General features: G+C 41.9%; 1 protein-coding gene across 1 annotated transcript; it reads right to left on the bottom strand.

Annotated features, from left to right (window-relative positions):
* Nucleotides 1–2,756: 2,756 nt before the first annotated feature.
* Nucleotides 2,757–19,399, bottom strand: LOC145353924 (somatomedin-B and thrombospondin type-1 domain-containing protein). Its single transcript, XM_080204922.1, has 5 exons — nucleotides 19,147–19,399; nucleotides 15,346–15,540; nucleotides 8,309–8,387; nucleotides 5,363–5,539; nucleotides 2,757–4,118 (listed from the first exon to the last, which is right to left on the bottom strand). Exons 1-5 carry the CDS (start codon nucleotides 19,367–19,369, stop codon nucleotides 4,001–4,003), a joined length of 792 nt encoding a protein of 263 aa, XP_080061048.1. The 5' UTR covers nucleotides 19,370–19,399; the 3' UTR covers nucleotides 2,757–4,000.
* Between the last annotated feature and the right edge of the window lie 724 nt (nucleotides 19,400–20,123).

Consider the following 20,123-nt stretch of genomic DNA (forward strand, 5'->3'; position numbering starts at 1 on the left):
TGTGTTCTGGACAAACTGAGGGAATGAGCAAATGCATGGTCGATGTAGTATAATGTGAATAAATGTGAGTTATCCATGTAGGTAGCAAAAACAGGAAGGCAGATTAATATCTGAAAGGGTATGGATTGAGAAAGAGGCATATACAATGAGACCTGTGTGTCTTGTACACCAGTTACTGGAAGTAAGTATGCAAGTAGGGCTGGCAGTGAAGAAAGCAAATGGTATTTTGGCCTTCTTAGTAAAAGGATTCAAGTACAAGAGCAGGGATGTCTTGCTGTAGTTATACAGGACCTTGGTGAGATCACTGGAATATTATATGCAGTTTTGTTTCCTTATCTAAGTAAGGATGTTCTTGCAATGGAGGGAATGCAGCAAAAGTTTACCAGACTGATTCCTGGGATAGCAAAATTGATATATGAGGAGAGACCGAGTCAGTAAGAATAGATTATATATGAAGTTTAGAAGCATGAGGGGAGGGGCTCATAGAAACCTATAAATTCTAACAAACAACACAGAGTAAATGCAGGAAGAATGTTTTTGATGGCGGGGGAGTCCAGAACCATGAGCCATGATTTGATGGTAGCATTAGAACAGAGATGGGGGGAAATTTCTTCACCCAGAGAGTGATAAGCCTGTTGAATTATTTACCACAAAAAGCTTTTGAAGCCAAAACATTGCACGTTTTCAAGAAGGAGTAAGGTATAACTCTTGGGGCTAAAGGGATCAAAGGATAAGAGGGGAAAGCCACCATTTCTGATCTTTGCCCCATCATCCACCTCTCTCAATGGTTCTGTTCCCCACTCCCTCTTGTCCGACCCCCCAAATACCTGTGTCTGACCGTTCCCCCATGTTCAACTTTACTCACCCCCTGTCCAACCCTCAAATCCCATCCACTGATCTTAGACACTTTCTTTCCCTTGGCCTGTTATTTCTAATGGCAACTAGTTCAGTAAAAAGAGAGGATGTGTTCTTACCTTTCACTTGTGGGACTTGACCCAGGGACTGCCTGGATCTCTTCCAGCTCAAGTCAGGAAGGTTGAGTGAGACAGGCACTGAAGGAGTTTAGCACCGGAAAGTGGGTACAGAGTGCCACTCCAATGAAGTTATGGCCTAAATTAGAGTTTATTTATTAGTGTCATAAGTAGGCTTACATTAACAATGCAATGAAGTTACTGTGAAAATCCCCTAGTTGCCACACCCTGGTGCCTGTTCGGGTACACTAAGGGTGAATTTAGCATGGCCAATGCACTGAACCAGCACATCTTGTGAACTGTTAAGTGCTTTTGATTTCTTGATTTGCTACGTGTGAATATTTCAATGTGATTGGTTGCCTGCCAGTAATCACCAAACAGCCCCTTGACCTGGCGCCATTTTAAACAGGCTTCCGGAATGGGGGAAATAATGCTACAGCGATCACTTGATCATTGTGTGAAGATTTAATTGAGTTCAGTGATGATTGCCCTTGCTTCACTGCTAACCACAAAAACCAAGCCATTGTTCTCCTCTGCAACTCCATCCGGTGCTGTTCTGAAATTACATACGTTTACTCCAAGATCTGAGCTTGATTCAACTGCCTGTCCCTGAAAAGAGGTAGAGAACTAGACATTTTTGCTTGCAAAGGCAGGGCTGATTTCTGCTGTAATTTTCTCAACAAAAAGTGTTGAAGTGTTTCAAAGATAAATGTTTCAAATCATTGCAGTGCCTTTCAGGGCGGCAAAGCAGCTCACCGTTTGATACCAAACCCAGAGAGAGTTAGAGAGGGAGAAAAGACGTTCATAGAATCACTACTGTGTACAAGGAAGCCATTTGGCCCATCGAGCTTGCACTGACTCTCCGGGGCAGGTTGATTAAGACTTTTGAAAGAGGGGGGAGAAATTACACAAGATGGCTGGAGGCTATGCGACAGAGTGAGTGAGAAGGGAGAAAATACATATTTGACTAGTCAGCATGGTTTTGCCAATAGAAAATCATGTCTCATGAATTTGATTGAGTTTTTTGAAGGGGTAACCAAGAAGGTAGATGAGGGCAGTGCAATCGACGTTGTCTACATGGATTTTAGCAAGGCCTTTGACAAGGTACTCCATGGCAGGTTGTTGCAAGCAGTTGAATCTCATGGGATCCAGGGTGAGGTAACCAAATGGATACAAAATTGGTTTGACGATAGAAGACAGAGGGTTTTTGTAGAGGGTTGTTTTTCAAACTGGAGGCCTATGACCAGTGGTGTGTCTCAGGGATCGGAGCTGGCTACACCATTATTTGTCATTTATATTAATGATTTCGATGAGAATTTAGGAGGCAAGGTTAGTAAGTTTGCAGATGACACCAAGATTGGTGGCATAGTAAACAGTGAAGAAGGTTATCTAGGATTGTAATGGGATTTTGCTCAATTGGGCCAGTGGGCTGATGAATGCAGATGGAGTTAAACAAATAAATGCGAGGTGATGCATTTTAGTAGATCGAATCGGGGCAGGATTTGTTCATTAATGGTAGGACGTTGAGGAGAGTTATAGATCTAGGGGCACAGGCTATAGATTTAGGGGTACAGGCTCATTGCTCCTTGGTAAGTGAATAGGATATAATGTAATTGTCAACACTGAGCTGTGATTTAGGTGACAAAGTTGTAAGTGATAATTTCAGTGACTGTGTGAAGTAGGAATGAAGAAAGACAATAATTCAGACTACAAAGTATATGGTCTTGGTAATAGATTGGACATAAGTTTGAAAGTAAGAACACACTTGTCCTCTGTGGACAAAAGTGTATTTTATTCTAGTTTATTTTTAAAATGTCAGTCAACCTGATTTCATCTACAGCTTCTCCATTCCACAGGCAAAACCAATAATTGGAATATATAATTGACCTTATGTATGCTCCACTCCCCTAAATCTTCCATTCGTTAACATTTTCCTCAAGATTTCACACTGGAATTTAGGTTTCCCCCAAAGTCACAAATTTGTTACATCGTTAGCCTTGAGAAAACAATCCTTGTGAAAGGTAAGTTGTTTCAAAGCGGCAGAAAGCTGTGCTAGAATGGTCATTTATCTAATCACCTATTATTGACACAAGCTTTCCAGCCACAACTAGATTTTCACCAACAATCAGGAAAATGAATGTTCCATGTTCCTTTGGAGAGACATACGTTACAGTCCGCGAGATTTGCCAATTAAATATTTATAAACAATGAATGTCAGACTGTACAGGGAGCGTTGAGAAAGTCACTCACTTAGCAGTAACCAAAGCTTTCTGGCAAAGAAAACAATTCCTTTAACCAATCGCTGAACTAATTCTGTAACATTTGGCTTGATATTTATACTTTAAATATCTTAGATGGTCTGAGAGAAAATCAGCTTAAAAGCTGTATCTCCAATCTGATTTATTATTTTCCATCAAAGATTAATGGCTATTTTGTTCTCTCACGTGGTGATAAGATGTTATTCATTGAAAATGCTGGAAAATAATAAGGTTTACAGAAAGCCTTGTTTCAGACACTTCATCAAATCCTTCCAGTAATGCATTTATGTGCACATAATATTCCACACAAACTTCAGAATATATCTCATATTTAATCTTAACATGGGTTCAGTTAGTCATTTGGTAGTACTGAACTTGAATATTGCTGAAAAAAAGACATGTTGTCAAAACTTTTGCCTTGCACCCAAGGGGACAGATTAGCAAGATAACTGATTGTAAAAGAAACAACAATTTCTACTGTATGAGAAGAGAGTGCTATTAGGTTGGCAAGCGGTGCATGATTGGTAGAGGTAGAGGAAACCTATCAATCAGAGCTCTCTTCATATGCAGTACAAATTGCTGTTCTCTTTACAATTGATACCTCTGGCAAATCTGCCCTGATGGTTGCAAGACTAAAAGCTTCAACAGCATCTCTATCTTTTCAGCAGTATTATAGTCTGAATTACATTCCAGAAAAATTGATGTCCACAGTACAAGTGCTTAGCAGGTATTAATGCGCTGACCGTCTTTCTTGGATGGGATGAGTTGGCTTCAAATGAATAAAAAACTGTGGACTGAAGGACAAGAACATGACTCGATCTGTCGAATCCACTTCCATGTTCCTCTGCAGCGAGGATTCCCAATCGCATGCCACTGTAGGATCTGATTTCTGCTAGAGAGAGGCATACATACTTTAACAATTCCACATGAATAACCATTTCCTTGAACCACAGAGAATTTGCCCCAAATGAATTATCTTCTACAGAGTTATCAGTCTCGTTGTCTCAGCATTTTCACAATGATATCATTTAAATGTCTTTTAGGGAACAATATCCGCTGTCTTTACGCGGTCTGGCCCACAAGTCACTCCCCACTCACCATTAATACCCCTCTAAAATGGCCACGCAAGCCATTCAGTTCAAGGGCAATTAGGAATGGGCAACAAATGCTGGACATGTCAGCAACGCCCACATTCATTAACAAAATAAAACAGAACAGACTTACTGTTTGCAGCTGTTAAGAATTGAGGAAAATCATAATTAAAAAATGAAATCAGGATAAAATAAAAGTAAATAAAATGAGATAAAGGGGGAATTGCTATCTACAGCTGTCTGAATGGCTGTTTTTGATATGCGAATTAGTGTTTACCTAAGTGACTAGCTGAAAACAATGGTGGATAGAGAAGGTGACTTCAAAGTGGGGAGATCAGGGAATAGTTTGCACCTCTATGCTGGTCCACATGGTAGGTATCATCAAAGGGAGAAAATGATATATCTATAGCAAGATAACTGGAGAAAAAAGTAGAGAAGCAGCTACCATCATAGCTATACCTAGCTCACCCAAAAACAAACCCATATGTGCAACACTGTAGCACACTGCTGTCTCACAGTGCCAGGGACACGGGTTCAATTCCTGGCTTGGATCATTGTCTATGTGGAGTTTGCACTTTTTCCCCATGTCTGTGTGGGTTTCCTCCGGGTACTCTGGTTTCTTCCCACATTCTGAAAGACGTGCTGGTTAGGTGCATTGACCCAAACAGGTGCCGGACTGTGACAACGAGGGAAATTTCACAGTAACTTCATTGCAGTGTTAATGCAAGCCTTACTTACGACTAATAATAAAAATTATTAACCTTACCCTACAAAACTAGTCAAAGGACAGGATTTGGCCATTCATTATTCCAGCCAACTGTACATATATCAATCATTTTATACAATTGCACATAGTCAATGTAGGAGCTGCACCCTTGGCCTACATCTTAAGTTGTGTGTGGCTCCCTGTGATGCTTCTGGCTATGAATAAATAATGATGGACTTTGAAAATTGGAAGATATCTACATTTTAGCCTTATTACAAAAACACAGACACCTTGCTAACTGTGTTCAAAAAATGAAATAAAAGCATAATTTCTTGCCTTCCAGCTTCTATGCCATCACCGTAACATCGCTGGAATCTCGAGTTCAGGGCAGGAGGTTGGCATTCTACACAAACAGTGAATCCTTCCCGAAGATATTGCATCCACCTAGTATGAGGACGGTTCTCTACCATGCAATTCTGAGTCAATGACTGCACTTTAAACTCAACACAATATCTATGAGGGAAGGAAGGGAAAAAGAAAAAAATAATGTTCAGGAAAGCACTCTAGTAAATATAGAAGATCAGTAGATTTTTTTTACAGCTCACATGAAAGTAGACAGAAGAATTATTTTGCATGAGTACATGGCAAGCTTTACCATGTTGCTAATAAGGTACAGACTGTAACAATTAAATAGGGAATTAAGTACTTGAAAAGGAAAAATATTAAAAAATCAGGAAAGTGCACCTGAATGGAATTGGATGAAACAGACAACTGAAGAGTTAGAAAGCTTATAGGCTGAATGGTCTACTTCTAGAATTCTATGGAATATTAATTATCCTCTGAAGTAGCTGTTACAATAATCAACAACAATACAACCTAACCTCCATTGCATTCTTTTCGAGTAGTTTGTGGTTTGGGACCAGTAGGTGATCACTAATTGCTAAGATGGATTGTGGTTAATATCACTTGTAGGTTTGCAGAGGTAAAAGATGTAGAATCATAGAATAGAATCCCTACAGGGCAGAAGAGGCCATTCAGCCCATTAGGTCTGCACTGACTCTGTCAGAGTATCCAAACTAGGCCCTCTCCCCCACCCTATCCCTGTAACCCTATACATTTGTTTACCCCAGTCCAACGCCGGCACCTCCACATCACCCCATACATTTCCCATGGCTAATACATCTAATCTATGTATCTCTGGACACTAAGGAGCAATTTAGCATGGCCAATCCACCTAACCTGCATGCCTTTGGGCTGTGTAGTTAATACAATAACCTCCCTCTTCAATGATGAATGTGCGATGATAAATGGAGTGACATTATCCATGAATGGAGGATTCCTTACTTATTAGTTTATTAGTCACAATCACATTCACGGTGGGAATGTGATTAAATGAGGCAAACAGAGAAAATTGGACCAACTTGTAAATCTCTGCCCCGAGGTCAGATGAACCCAACATTAAAAGGCTGGCATTTTTTTCTGCAATATAACTTTGTGCATGTGACTAAATGCAGCACATACAGACCAGCTGCAAGACATTTTATACATTAGTGCCAATCCAAACAGGTTTTAATATACAATTATTATAACTTATCAATTGTAAAATTTGGTTTTAAAAAAACTTAAAAATGCTAAACATACAAAGATTATTGGATAATGAAGGTGAAGTGTGAACTATCTACAAAGTGCGTGCAGCAATTCACTAAAGATTCTTTGACAGCATCTTCCACTTTAATCTAGAAGGACAAGGGCAGCAGATACATGGGAACACCATTACCTGCAAGTTCCCCTCCAAGCCACTCACCTTCCTGATTAGAAACATAGAAACTAGAAACAGGATAAGCCCTTCAACCCTTCACATCTGCTCTGCCCTTCATTACAATCATGGCTGACATTAAATTCAATATCCTGATCCCCACTTCCCCCCTATCCCTTGGTCCCTTTAGCCCCAAGAGCAATATCTAATTTCATCTTGAAATCAGACAATATTTTGGCCTCAACTACTTTTTGTGGTAGTGAATTCCACACCTCTGGGTGAAGAAATTTCTCCTCACCTCAGATCTGAAATGTTTTATCCCTTATCCTCAAACTTGGAAATATATTGCCATTCCTTAGCAGTTGCTGGGTCAAGATCCTGGAATTCCCTCCCTAACGACATTGTAGGTCAACCCACAGCACTGCAGTGTTTCAAGAAGCAGCTCACCATCACCTTCTTAGGGGGGTGGCAAAATGGCACAGTGGTTAGCACTGCTGCCTCACAGTGCCAGGGACCCGGGTTTGATTCTCGGCTTGGGTCGCTGTCTGTGTGGAGTCTGCATGTTTTCCCCATGTCTGCGTGGGTCTCCTCCGGGTGCTCCGGTTTCCTCCCACGGACTGAAAGATGTGCTGGTTTGGTACATCGATCTGAACAGACACCGGAATGTGGCAACTAGGGGAATTTCACAGGAAGTTCATCACAGTGTTAATGCAAGCCTTACTTATGACTAATAAATAAACTTTAACTTTATAAATAAACTTTTCAAGGGCAACAGGGGATGGGCAATAAATGCTGGCCAGCCAGCGTCGCCCAAGTCACATGAACGAATAAAAACAGAAAAAAGTCAAATTATTCCTCTCTCCTTTGGAAAACATTAGGGTAATTCCAGTATGACCACGTCCCCAACATGGAGTGACAGACGAAGAGAGCTTGGGACAAAGAGAGAACTAAAAGTCTAGCATAATTCTCAAACCCACATTTTATTAAAGCACAACTCTTACAGGGAAAGCTGGGTTACGGCATTTATCTTGTCACTTCAGCACTTAATATAGTCTTAATTGTTGACATTCTGATCATTTTTCCTACGTGACTTGTATTCCCCATTCTAAATAAATACATTTTTTGTAAATATTACACACTGGAGCAGTCACAGATCATATCCCTGCTGAGGGAATCATTTCCTTCAGTTCTGCAAGTGTTGGTTGAGGTGCTGGCAATTGTAATGGACAAAGAAGCATTTTTCCATTTGGCCTGTGCCAAGCACTCCTTGCAGGTCCAGTCCAACAAGGGTTAGCCACTCTGCAGACATCCTTCCTTCCTTCCTGCCTCGAACTAAAATTTTCAAACTCACCAACTACCAGATCGTGAACACTCAATATAAATAATGGTGATCCAACCAGGTTTGAGTAGAAAAGCACTTCACGTAAACATTTTCACCAATTTCTTGATTTGGATTTAAAGTGCAATTAGACAGAGCTTAATCTGCCAGCACGCTGTGGCAGACATATCTGTGACCTTTTACTTACCCTGGCGTCTCAGATTCAAAGAATACATCTCGCTTTCTTCGAGCTTTTCCATATCCCCCTGTGGTAATTAATGCAGGGACTGAACACAGTAAAACACAAAGATGGAAATCATGAGTGACAACACTAGGCAGGTGTCCAACAAGGTTAAAAACAGCAAAGGTTTGTACTTCCTAACAATGCACGAAAAGATTTCCAACGATAGGAAATGAAATGTACAACATAAATGTCATAAGAAGTGCATTATTCATAAATTTTCCATTTACTTCACAAAGTCAAAGCAACGCATTGATCTTCATCAAGGATGTACATTTACCCATAGGATTTTATTTTTAAATGGGGTGTCAATGTAAACTATGATTTAACCAAAATTCTTGCAAATATATTTCGTAGTTCAATAGAATCCCTACAATGTAGAAAGAAGGAGGCCATTTGGCCCATCAAACCTGTACCAACAACAAACCCACCCAGGCCCTCTTCCCATAACCCCATGAATTTACCCTGCTAGCTGCCTGATACTGAGGGGCAATTTAGCATGGCCGATCCACCTGACCTGCACACCTTTCAGCTGTGGGAGGAAACCGGAGCACCTGGAGGAAACCCATGCAGACACAGGGAGAATGTGCAAACTCAAGAAGGCAGTCACTTGAGGCCGGAATTGAATCCGGGTCCTTGGCGTTGTGAGGTTGTAGTGCTAACCACTGTGCCACCGTGCTGCCTGTGCATAAGCAGCAATTCTACAGTGGGGGTGATATTACATTTTAAAAGAAGTGTCAATGAAAAAGCTGCTCACTGATAAATTCTTTAATGCTACAATGGATTTAATGTGTAGATAGTCTTATCTGTCATAATGAAAAAGTATCATGCTACTGTGTATTGTAACTGAAGGATGCACTGTCTCATAAGGATAGGAATCTGTAAAATAGAGAGTTCCGTATTATACTTAAAAAGACATAAGCCAAACAAGGCAAGCATGATGCAAAAATCAGCATCAGTCAGCTGAGACCCTGGACAACCCTTTCATGAAAGAACTGCAGGTCACTGCACTAAATTGTTAGTTGAATTCAGTCGAGGGATTTCTGCTGATATATCAGGCGAAAACTTTCAATTTATTTGGGATGGGTTTGCAGGTGAGAGAGAAAAACACCCTGTGGAGCTGTTTGTCAAATAATTATAATATTTAAATCCCCAATTAACTTAGATTTCACTCAAATTCTGATTGGGACAATCTAAAACTACAAACAAAAGATAGTTACTAATAAAGTCCGCAATGGAAGGAAAAGCGCTTTTACTTAGAGAGCTTCCAGGATGTGAAACTTCACAGGGAGTGGTGGATGAAAATAGCCTGGATCCTTTTAATAGGAAATTAGATGTTTAGAGGGAAAAGGGAGTAGAAATATCTGCTGAAAGTCTGATAATAGAGATAATAGAAGGAAACTCATGGGCTAGGATTCACCCAAGGAAATTCTAAGTAACTAATTTGTGTAAAAACTAGAGTAAATCCCACTTTTTTTTAGCGGGATTATCAAAATGAATCTCACTCAGCGCATCACGATGAAAAAGTGAGTCTACTCCCACTGAGGAAGCCAGCAGTATAGTGCTGAGCAGGCCACTGTACATGTGCCACTCTGTTGTGGCGGAGATGGGCACGTGCACAGTAGCCCACCACTGCCAGCCTCCAGATCACTGGCCAGCTTGATCGATGGCCAGCCCCACGACCCCACAACACTGGCCCATCAAGGCAGAACCTGATCTCTTGACAGCCTCCCCCCACCCCCTGCAGCCCTGAACATCCCACCCCCCCAACACCCCCCCACCAACGCTCCCCCCCCACCCAAGCAGGCTGATAACCCCTCCACACACACTGATGGCCAGCCCCGATCTCAATCCATGCTTCCACTGTCACTGATCCCGAGTGCAGAGTGGCAGTGGGAACTTCCACTCCCCTGATCTCCGCCGCAAAGGCCAGCTCCCCAATAAGCCCCTACCCCAGAAGCCTCACTGACTTGGCACTGCCTGATGGCACCACGATGCCCCCTGGGTATTGCCACATCACTCCTTGGGCAGAGCCAGGGAGCCAAGCTTGCACTGCCCAGGCATCACCCCTCATTGCTCCTCGACCTCCATGGACTCCCTTCATTCCAGTGGAGTCAGGCCACCAGCTCCCCGTTAGTGGGGAGCTATTGTAAACCCCACTGGAGTTAATCACTCCTGGCGAGGGAGGGAAGAATAATAAGATTCAAATAGCAATTTAAATATTTTAATCAGCTCCGTGCCGAAAATTCAGCAGCCAGAAATGTGCAGAGGCTGTGGCCACCCAGCAGGGAGCCCATTACATGGCCTCTACTTCTGTCTCCCAGCTTGCTCAACTGCTAGAACGGTGTAGTGTGCTGGGAGAATCACCTCTATGGAGTACAAACTCTAGAACGTACTAGATGGACAGAATGGCCTATTCACATGCTGTACATAGTCTATTTGAATGGAAATGCTGTGTTGTCAGATCAGGAAAAAGACAGTGAAAATGTTGATTATAGAATCATAGAGTCATAGGGCCCAATTTTACCATTGCGTTGCCACATGGATCTCTGATGGGGGAGCAGGGAAGGGTGCAGGGGGGTGACAATTGGTCAGGGTAGCAGAGAGGGGCTAGATAAGGGGGACAGTGATGTCTGTGAGGGCCATCACTCTCGCTCTCTCAGAAAGCGGAGAAAGTGGCCCAGGAGCGATCTGACATGGGCACGCTTTTTCACATTTTTTTTCTAACTGTGCATGCACAATGCAGAGAGGATTTGAGAAAAATATTTTCGCTCAGAGTGTAGTGGGAATCAGGAATGGGAAGGTAATGGAGGCTGGAAACCTTACAACCTTTCAAAAGTATTTGGATACTTCAATGCAGAGCTCCGATCATTTTGGGCGTGATAAACCCCGCCCACAGCACAATTCAGACTCATGATTTTTTTTCAGGCTGAGTGTGTATGGGGGCCCCTGAAAGGTTTCCAAGTCAGATCTGTATTGTGCCTAGATTCAGCACTTAGGATGAAAATGGTAAAATCAGACCCACAGAGTGCAGAAAAAGCCCTTTGGCCCATCGAGTCGGCTGTGACAATAACCACTACTAAAATTGTGCTAATTCCATTTTCCAGCCCTTGTTCCATGTCCTTGAATATTATGATATTTCAAGTGTTTATTCAAATACTTTTGAAAGGTTGTAAGGTTTCCAGCCTCCAATACCTTCCCAGGCAGTGCACTCCTGATCCCCACCACCCTCTGAGTGAAAATATTTTTCTCAAATCCTCTCTGAATCTTCTGCCCCTCAACCTAAAATTATGCCCCCCTTGTGATTGACCCCTCAACCAAGGGGAACAGTTGCTTTCTATTCACCCTGTCCATACCTCTCATCATATTATACATCTCAATCATCTCCCTACTCAGCCTTCTCTGCTCTAAAGAAAACAACCCACTATCCAGTCTCTCCTTGTAGCTCAAATGCTCCAATGCAGGCAGCACCCTGGTGAATCTTGTCTATGCAATCACATCCTTACTATACAAGGTGACCAGAACTGCACGCAATACTCCATCTTGGACTAACTAACATTCTGTGCAGCTCCAACTTAACCTCTTTGTTCTTATACTCTACGCCATGACCGATGTTTCTTATATGCCTTCTTAACTACCTTATTCACCTGTTCTGCCACCTTCATGCATCTGTGAATGGATACCCCAAGGTCCATCTGTTCCGCTGAGCTTTGTAGTGTCCTGCCATTCATTAATACTCCTTTGTCATTTTTTCCAAAGTGCATCAGCTTGCATTTATCGGGGTTAAGTACCCATCTGCCACTGCTCTGTTCATTTGACAAACCCATCTATATCTTCCTGTAACCTGTGACCTTTTTCTTCAGTATTAGCCACCCGACTGATCTGGGTGTCATCTGCAAACTTACTTATCATTCCACCCACACTCTACTGCATATCATTTGTGTAGATAACAAATAAGGGCCCCGCTCTGAACCTTGTGGTACATCACTAGACACTGGACACTCAAACACTCTTTGCGTCCTATTGCTAAGCCAATTTCAGATCCATCTCACCAAGTTACCCTGAATTCCACATGCTTCAGCCTTCTCAATCATCTCCCATGTGGAACCTTGTCAAAGGCTTTGCTAAAATCCAAATAATCTACATCAGGTTATGGAGATGTCCAGACCTTCAAGCATGAGAAAGCATGTTATTTGCTGGCAACAGTCTGATTAAACTGTAAAAGTCCAGGCACTTTACAGACAAAGGTAGCCTTGAGGTAGAAGCTGTTGCTGCTTGTAAAAGTTTCAAGAACAAGAGGGCAGAAATTCAAAGAGATTTTCAAAACAAGCAACTGTGATGTGAGAAAAGAACATTTTCGCACAGCTAGTGATTCAGGTCTGGAATGCATTGCCCGAAAGTGTGGTGGAGGCAGGTTCCATCGAGGCAGTCAAGAAATTATTTAATAGAAAACAATATGAAGTATTACAGGGAAAAGGTAGGAGAGTGGCACTAAGTCATAATGCTCAGTTGGAGAGCTGGCACAGGCACAAGGGGCCGAACGGCCTCCTTCTGCACTGTGACAATTCTGTGAGGAGTTCATGGAGTGTATTTGGGAGATTTCTTCGAACAATGATTCTGGAACCCACTTGGTAAGCTAAAATGAGACAGGGTTAATGACCTCACAGTAAAGTATCCTGTAATTTTATAACTGGCCTATCTTTTCTATCCCTCCTTTCTTGAATAAAGGTGTTACATTTGGGGTTTTCCAATCCACTAGGGTCCACCCAGAACATAAGGAAAATTTAGAAGATTACATCTCTACATCCAATTCGCTCAAGACAGGAGGATGTAGGCTATCAGGTCCATGCAACCTGCTAGCCTTTACTTTTCCTGTTCCTTTTTCTCTAAAGATGATTGTTTGAATTTCTTCCATCCCTTTTATCTCTTGATTTTGTACAACTCTTGTTTTCTGTCATGAAGCCAATTTTGTATCCAACTGACTGCCTCACCCTGGATTCTGTGAGATTTAACCTTATGCAACAACCTACCATGCTTTGTCAAAGGCCTTGCTAAAGTCCATGTATTTGATTTGATATGATTTGATTATTGTCACATGTATTGGTATACAGCGACAAGTATTGTTTCTTGTGCACTACACAGACAAAGCATACCGTTCATAGAGAAGGAAAGGAGAGAGTGCAGAATATAGTGTTACAGTCGTAGCCAGGGTGTAGTGAAAGATCAACTTAATGCAAGGTAGGTCTATATAAAAGTCTGATGGCAGGAGGAAAGAAGCTGTTCTTGAGTTGGTTAGTACGTGTTTCAGACTTTTGTATCTTTTTTCCAACGGAAGAAGGTGAAAGAGACTATGTCCAGGTAGGAGAGTACGTAGATAACTTCGACTGCACCGCCCTCATCTACCTTCTTAGTTACCCCTTCAAAAATCAAATTCATGACACATGATCTTCCACTTGCAAAACCATGCTGCCTGTTCCTAATCAGTCTTTGCCTCTCTAAATGCCTGTAGATCCTGTCTCTCAGAATGCCTTCTAACAATTTACCCACTGCAGATGTTAGGCTCACCAGCTGTAGTTCCCAAACTTTTCCAAGCAGCCCTTCTTAAAAAAAGGCACAATATTTGCCACCCTCCGATCTTCAGGCACCTCACATGTAGCTGTCGATGATTCAAATATCTTTACTAGGGGACCCACAATTTCCTTCCTAACCTCCCACAACATCCTGGGATACAGTTAATCAGGTCCCGGGGATCTATCTACCTTGATGCTAGTCTAACATCTAGTAGTGGGAAAATGCCAGACTCCACTATTAAGGAATTAGAAGCAGGAAATTTTTAAAAATATATAAAATACAATCAGGCAGAGTTACTGTGGCTTTGTGAAAAAAAACTCAAATTTGACAAATTCATTAAGTTTTTGAAGGTGATAAAGGGATACTAGTAGATGTAGTATATTTTGCATTCTAAAAGGAATTCAATAAGGTGCCACATAAAATGTTACTACCCAAGATAAGCTGCCATATAAATGCTGCGGCGCATGCTTAGAACATGGGTTCTAAGTGTCCTTGTACATGAATCCTTAGCATAGTTAACATATAGGTACATTAGTGGGATAAATTGTGAGTTTATGGGACCAGGCAGGGGATGGGCCTGGGTAAGATGCCTTATTGGAGAATCGGTGCAGACTCAATGGGCCTAATGGCCTCCATCTGTTCTGTAGGGATTCTATGATTATATATTCTGTACAGCTGTACAGGGAGTTGTTCATTCTAAACATATTTAATCTAAGGATTAGATAGTTTGAAAACCCATGTTCTAAGCATGCATATAATGGATTACTAGTAAGGTCAGAGGGTAAACTCCCATGTTAATGATCATTACTTCTAGAGTTAGACCATCGGTAATTAACTGTAGCCTTGAAATGAAATATCCCACTGTCCTCAACTATGGTTTTTTCATTATTTGCCCACCAGTCTGCAGCAAAGCTAATAAAACATAAATTACTAACAAACAAAACTCATCACAAATTATTTTTAGAGTTATGTCTGGTTTCACTGTGACAGGAATTTGCGATCGGTCCATCGTAAAAGTCAGTGCCTATTTATCATACTTTACAACATCCATCCATTGACTATACTTTTATATATGATATAATGATATCAAATATCAACATTTAGGAAGGTGATGTTACCAAACTAATGGTCTATTAACCGCTTTGCATCAATTCTGATACAAATTGTCTTTAAAAACATTTCCTGTTTAAAGTTTAAGCTTCTACATATTAAGCACCTTGTTATATTTTTTATTGCAACTATATTTCAATAAATTCAATATACATCACAAAATAATCAGAGATTTGCCCAGTCAAATGAATTATCTTCAGTCTAGAAGTTAGATCCCTTTAAATAAATTTCAGCTATCGCTGAAAGTGTTTATAAAGCGTCAATCCTCTTCATTTACAACCAGTAGTGTAAACAGACCCTACCAATAAATGTAATGCACTTACCCAAAGACTGCCTACACATTTTGTCCTGGCCATTGTGATATTCCACACAGCCTGCTCGTTCTTCCAAGGGAGGACATGGCTCGCCACCATTCTGTGGCTCTTGTGTGATGTATCGCTGACGAACACGGTACGTATTTTTGCATTGTTCTGCACAGCCACTCCAGAAACTCCATTCACTCACTTTGCAAGAAATAGCTAATAAACCAATAGAAAGATTAATACTGGAAATTGTATGACATGTGAAAGAAATCCAAGGACTACGTTTAAAAGAACTCCAAAGTGTATTGCCCCAGTGATTTTCATTTTGAAAATCAAGTAGTCCTGGTGTTTCTGTGTTCATGTCGGGGCATATATTCACAGGCAGCAAGAATATTTGGCTACATCATCCAAGTAGACCGTGCTTCCTGCATGAACCTGAGTAATAGATAGTGTGGTGATTGTGAGGGTGGTGAACGTTTACAAAAACATACAACATTTCAAATTCCATCAGTTGAGAGCAGCTCTTTGCATAATGTCCACATTGGGAATAAAAACATAAATGCCAGAAATGCTAAGATTTCACATTGGGGATCCCATGTTAGTGTCAGCTGTTGTTTATACAAAGCTAGGCATGAAACAGGTTGTGAGGAGCGTACAAAGGGTGGGATTTTCTGGCCCTTCCTGCTGGAGGGATCTACCAGTACCACCAAAGGCGACCCGCCGTGGTGGGTGCCCCGGTGGCAGGATGGGCAAAACACCATGGATATCGGTGGGACCGGTAGATCCCACCGATAGCCAATGTCAAGCCACCTCCGCCACAGTAAAACATGCCATGGGGTTGAGGGGGAGCGGTGGGGCAAGAAATAGATAGGTTGAACAATTGAGCAAAAAAATTGGCAGGCAGAGTTTAAAGTGGGAAAATATGAGGTTGTCCACCTTGGCCGGAAGAATAGAAAAACTCCATGCATTTTTTAAAATAGTGAGAGACTGCAGAATGTTGCAGTTCAGAATGATCTCAGTGTTCTTGTACATGAATCACAAAAAACATACAGATACAGCAAGTAATTAGGAAGGAAAATGGAATGTTGACCTCTGTTGCAAGAGGGATGAATATAAAGTAAGGAAGTTCCACTGCAGCTGGCATTGGTGAGACCACACCCAGAGTATTGTGTACAGTTTTGGTCTCCTTACTTAAAGAGGAATATCACTTGAATTGCAAACATTCAGAGAATGTTCACTTGAGCTAAAGAGGTTTATCTTATGAGGGAAGGTTGAGGAGCTTAGACCTATACCCATTGCAGTTCAGGAGAATGAGAGGTGATTTATTGAAACATGTAAAATTCTTAGCTGACTTGGTAGAGTAGTTGCTGAGGATTGTTTCCCCCTCATAGCTTACAACGAGGCGGCACAGTTTACAAATAAGAGACCCCCCCCATTCAAAATGGGGGTGAGGAGGAATTTCTTCTCTCAGAGGGTCGTTCGACTTTGGAAATCTCTTCCACAGAGAGCAGTAGAGGTTGAGAAATTGAATATATTCAAGGTTACGGTAGTCAGATTATTGACTGACAAGGGAATTAGTGTTATGGAGGACAGGCAGGTAAGTGGAGTTAAGGCTACAATTAGATCAGGTATAATCTTATTAAATGACAGAGCAGGCTCGATGGGCTGAATGTCCGATTCCCATTCCTGATATCAATGTTTTTCTGATCTTGTGTCATGTCACTGCTGAGCCATCAGGCTGTGGGTTTGAATCCCATCCCAGGACATGAGTACAAAAACTGATGCACGAGTGAAGTATTTTAGGACTGCCTATCTCTTAAGTCCCTCCACTATATATTTTACCCCAGCTCATATCTAAATTTGTAGAAAAAACAAAAAGCCCCAATGTTCGTACACACAAATCTTCAAAGGTGGGAAGGCAAGTTGATTAAAGGGGGTTTATACAGCCTATGAGTTGCTTGGTTTATTAAATAGGGGAATAGAATCAAATTGCAGAGATCATGTTAGAACTTTATTAATCACTACTTCGGCCTCAGCAGGAATACTGTGAACGCTCTTGAGCACAATGTTCCAAAAAAATGTAAGGAGGATTGCAACAAAAATTTACCAGGGATGACAGGCTTCTGATATGAACAGAACTTGGAAAAACTTGGACGATTTTCATCAGGACAGAGGAGGATAAGACAGGGTAACAGGTTGGCACAGTGGTTAGCACTGTTGCCTCACAGTGCCAGTGATGCATGTTCAATTCTGGCCTTGGGCACTGCCTGATTTGGATTGATTTATTATTGTCACATGTATTAACATACAGTGAAAGTTTTGTTTCTTGCGCACTATACAGACAAAGCATTCCATGCATAGGGAAGGAAAGGAGTGTAGAATGTAGTGTTACAGCCATAGCTAGGATGTGGAGAAAGATCAACTTAGTGTGAGGTGAGTCCATTCAAAAGCCTAATGGCAGCAGGGAAATGTGGAGATTGCATAATGGGCTGAATGGCCACCTTCTGTGCTGTATGATTCTATGAATATAATTACTGCCCCCTCCTGTAGTTTTAAATAGGCAGAACTCCCTTCTCTATGGCGAGGTGAGATTCAAAGTATTCATTTGGTATCTTAGCCACGTTCTTCTGTCTCGTTTTTGGTCCCGAATCGGTTTCACCCTTACATTATATATGTTCAGGAGAATTTTGGGTTCTCTCTTTGCTAACTATTGGTTTATTCATATACTCATTCCTTCATCCTCTTATTCCCTTTCCTTTATACTTCGGTCTTTTCTATATTCATCTTCCCATTGATTCCTATTTGCCTCCTTCCGTAACAGAGGCAAGTGGACACTATGAATCAAGGAGCTGTGAGGACCTGCGTTGTGTGCCGAAACCCCAACAGGAAATGTAGCTGTTCCCCCCAATAACTATTAAAACCCCCCACACTGATCTTTTCTTCACATTGTGCTCTCTCGCAATCTTACCCACATCGTAACAAACCCAGCAGTCCCACCACCTTCACCTACTGTCAGATTGCCAAATAAGTTTAAATGACTTCATTATTTTTGTTCTTTTGTGCCTGAGTAACGACTCGTCGTAATGCTTTGGCATCCGTTCCCATGTGACTTGCCAGAGAGGCTAATAGATCATACCCCAAGCCAATGGTCTAACTGTCCCACAGCCACTGCTAGGGGTTTTCCGACAATTGGTCCCAGTTTAAAAGAAGTCACTGAGATTCCATTTGAAATTACACCAGACTGACAAGGTTCCAGTTTCATTCCATCAGTTTATAAATGATCAGTTTGTACTTTGCTTGTCTGTCGCTTTACGCCTATCCTTCTTCCCTGTCCCTTAGCCCTGGGGTGTACATTTAAGTGAATAAAGGTTGGTGTGGGTTTTCTGTTTACCGTCAGTGAAGAATGTGTTTTTGATGCATTTAACACCCCGCCGCTCTGTTCCCTCACCGCTGACATACAATATTCTGTTATATTAAGCGAAAATCCTTAGTTCGTATAACCTTGTGGGTAAAAGTCATTTATCTGGAGTTTACTGCGAGGCACTGCCCACTTATCTCATAGAATCTTACAGCTGACACGACTTGCACTATTTTGATCAAACATTTTTACAGTTTGTTGTTTTTCCAATCCACAGACCAGCTTCACTCTAACCCTCCCAATCTGCGAAATTATTGTTCAAAGTTTGGGAACTGATTAAAGTGTGGAGTGGATTTCTCTCCCGCCACTAAAACAAGACAAAAAAAACGTAAGAGGAGGGGAGGGAGGGAGGTTAAAACAAAAACAAAAAGTTGTTCTTTCAAATGGGAACTGTCTAGGGTTACCTGGGCAAGCGAGTTGATAATCGTGGCAGCAGTCCAGGGTGTTTCGACAAGCCTGGTCGCAGTAGCAGGTTCCGTAGGAGCGATCGGGACGCCAGCCTGTGCTGCGACATTCAGGCTCTCTCCCCTGGCAGCAGCTCCCCAGATCCACACAGCCACCTCCAGCGAGCGCTGCCAGGCACAGCAGCTCCAAGCCCAGGATCCAAAGCACCGCTCCCAGCCCCATTTTTTCAATCGATCTGAACCATCAGTGGATCCCCCGCCACCCTTAACCGCTTCCCCCCCACCCACCTTCCCACCTCCCCACCCCTCTCCCCAACCCTCCTCCTCGCAACCTGTTGTCGTTGTCCTCGGTGCCGCAGATCTTCCCGGCGTTCACACTCCTTCTCTCCAAACTTCAGCAAGAAGTGGGCAGCAAGGGACCACTTGTCAAGTCCAGGGCCCGCTTTCAATTTCCCCAATCAGAACTCCAAGCACTCGTCAGTTTCAGTCTCGGGTGACCTTTAGCCTCCACTTTTGGTCACACATCAATCTAATGTGAAACCGACACAATCTGAACAGCACGGCCCGCTTTCCTGATGGATTATTGTGCAGCGTATTGTGAATGGAAGAAATATTTCAATCCAGGTTAGATTCAGGTGAGAGATAAACGGTGTCGTTCTTTTTTTTATTTTACCCAGTTTTCAAAATGTTCAAATGGCTTGCTCTGATTAAATTCAACCCTCGACTTTCATCTGCTGTTTTATGTTCTACACCGTAATGAGAAGTTTTTTAAACACATACACACACACAATCGTTCATTGACCTTTAGCTTTCAGCTTTTGGGGATTTTCTTTGTTGGGAATCGGATTTTCTTTAATGAGTCAGAGGTGTTTCAGATTCCGCTGTCATCCGCAATCTGCAGCAATCTCTGTCTGATTACATTAATAATTCTTGCACATCAGAATTTAATTCTACCTAATCCAACTTCTGTTGCTTGA

Source organism: Carcharhinus amblyrhynchos, chromosome 16 (assembly GCF_965287045.1).
Source record: "Carcharhinus amblyrhynchos chromosome 16, sCarAmb.v2.hapA, whole genome shotgun sequence".
Classification (NCBI taxonomy): Eukaryota; Metazoa; Chordata; class Chondrichthyes; order Carcharhiniformes; family Carcharhinidae; genus Carcharhinus; species Carcharhinus amblyrhynchos.

Excerpts from the sequence above, each read along its gene's own strand:
- LOC145353924 (XM_080204922.1), bottom strand. The coding sequence starts at position 19,369 with ATGGGGCTGGGAGCGGTGCTTTGGATCCTGGGCTTGGAGCTGCTGTGC. Across the intron at positions 15,541-19,146 it reads TTATCAACTCGCTTGCCCAG|CTATTTCTTGCAAAGTGAGT; the intron begins GTAACCCTAGAC and ends TTGGTTTATTAG. Across the intron at positions 5,540-8,308 it reads TTTGAATCTGAGACGCCAGG|ATATTGTGTTGAGTTTAAAG; the intron begins GTAAGTAAAAGG and ends CTTCCCTCATAG.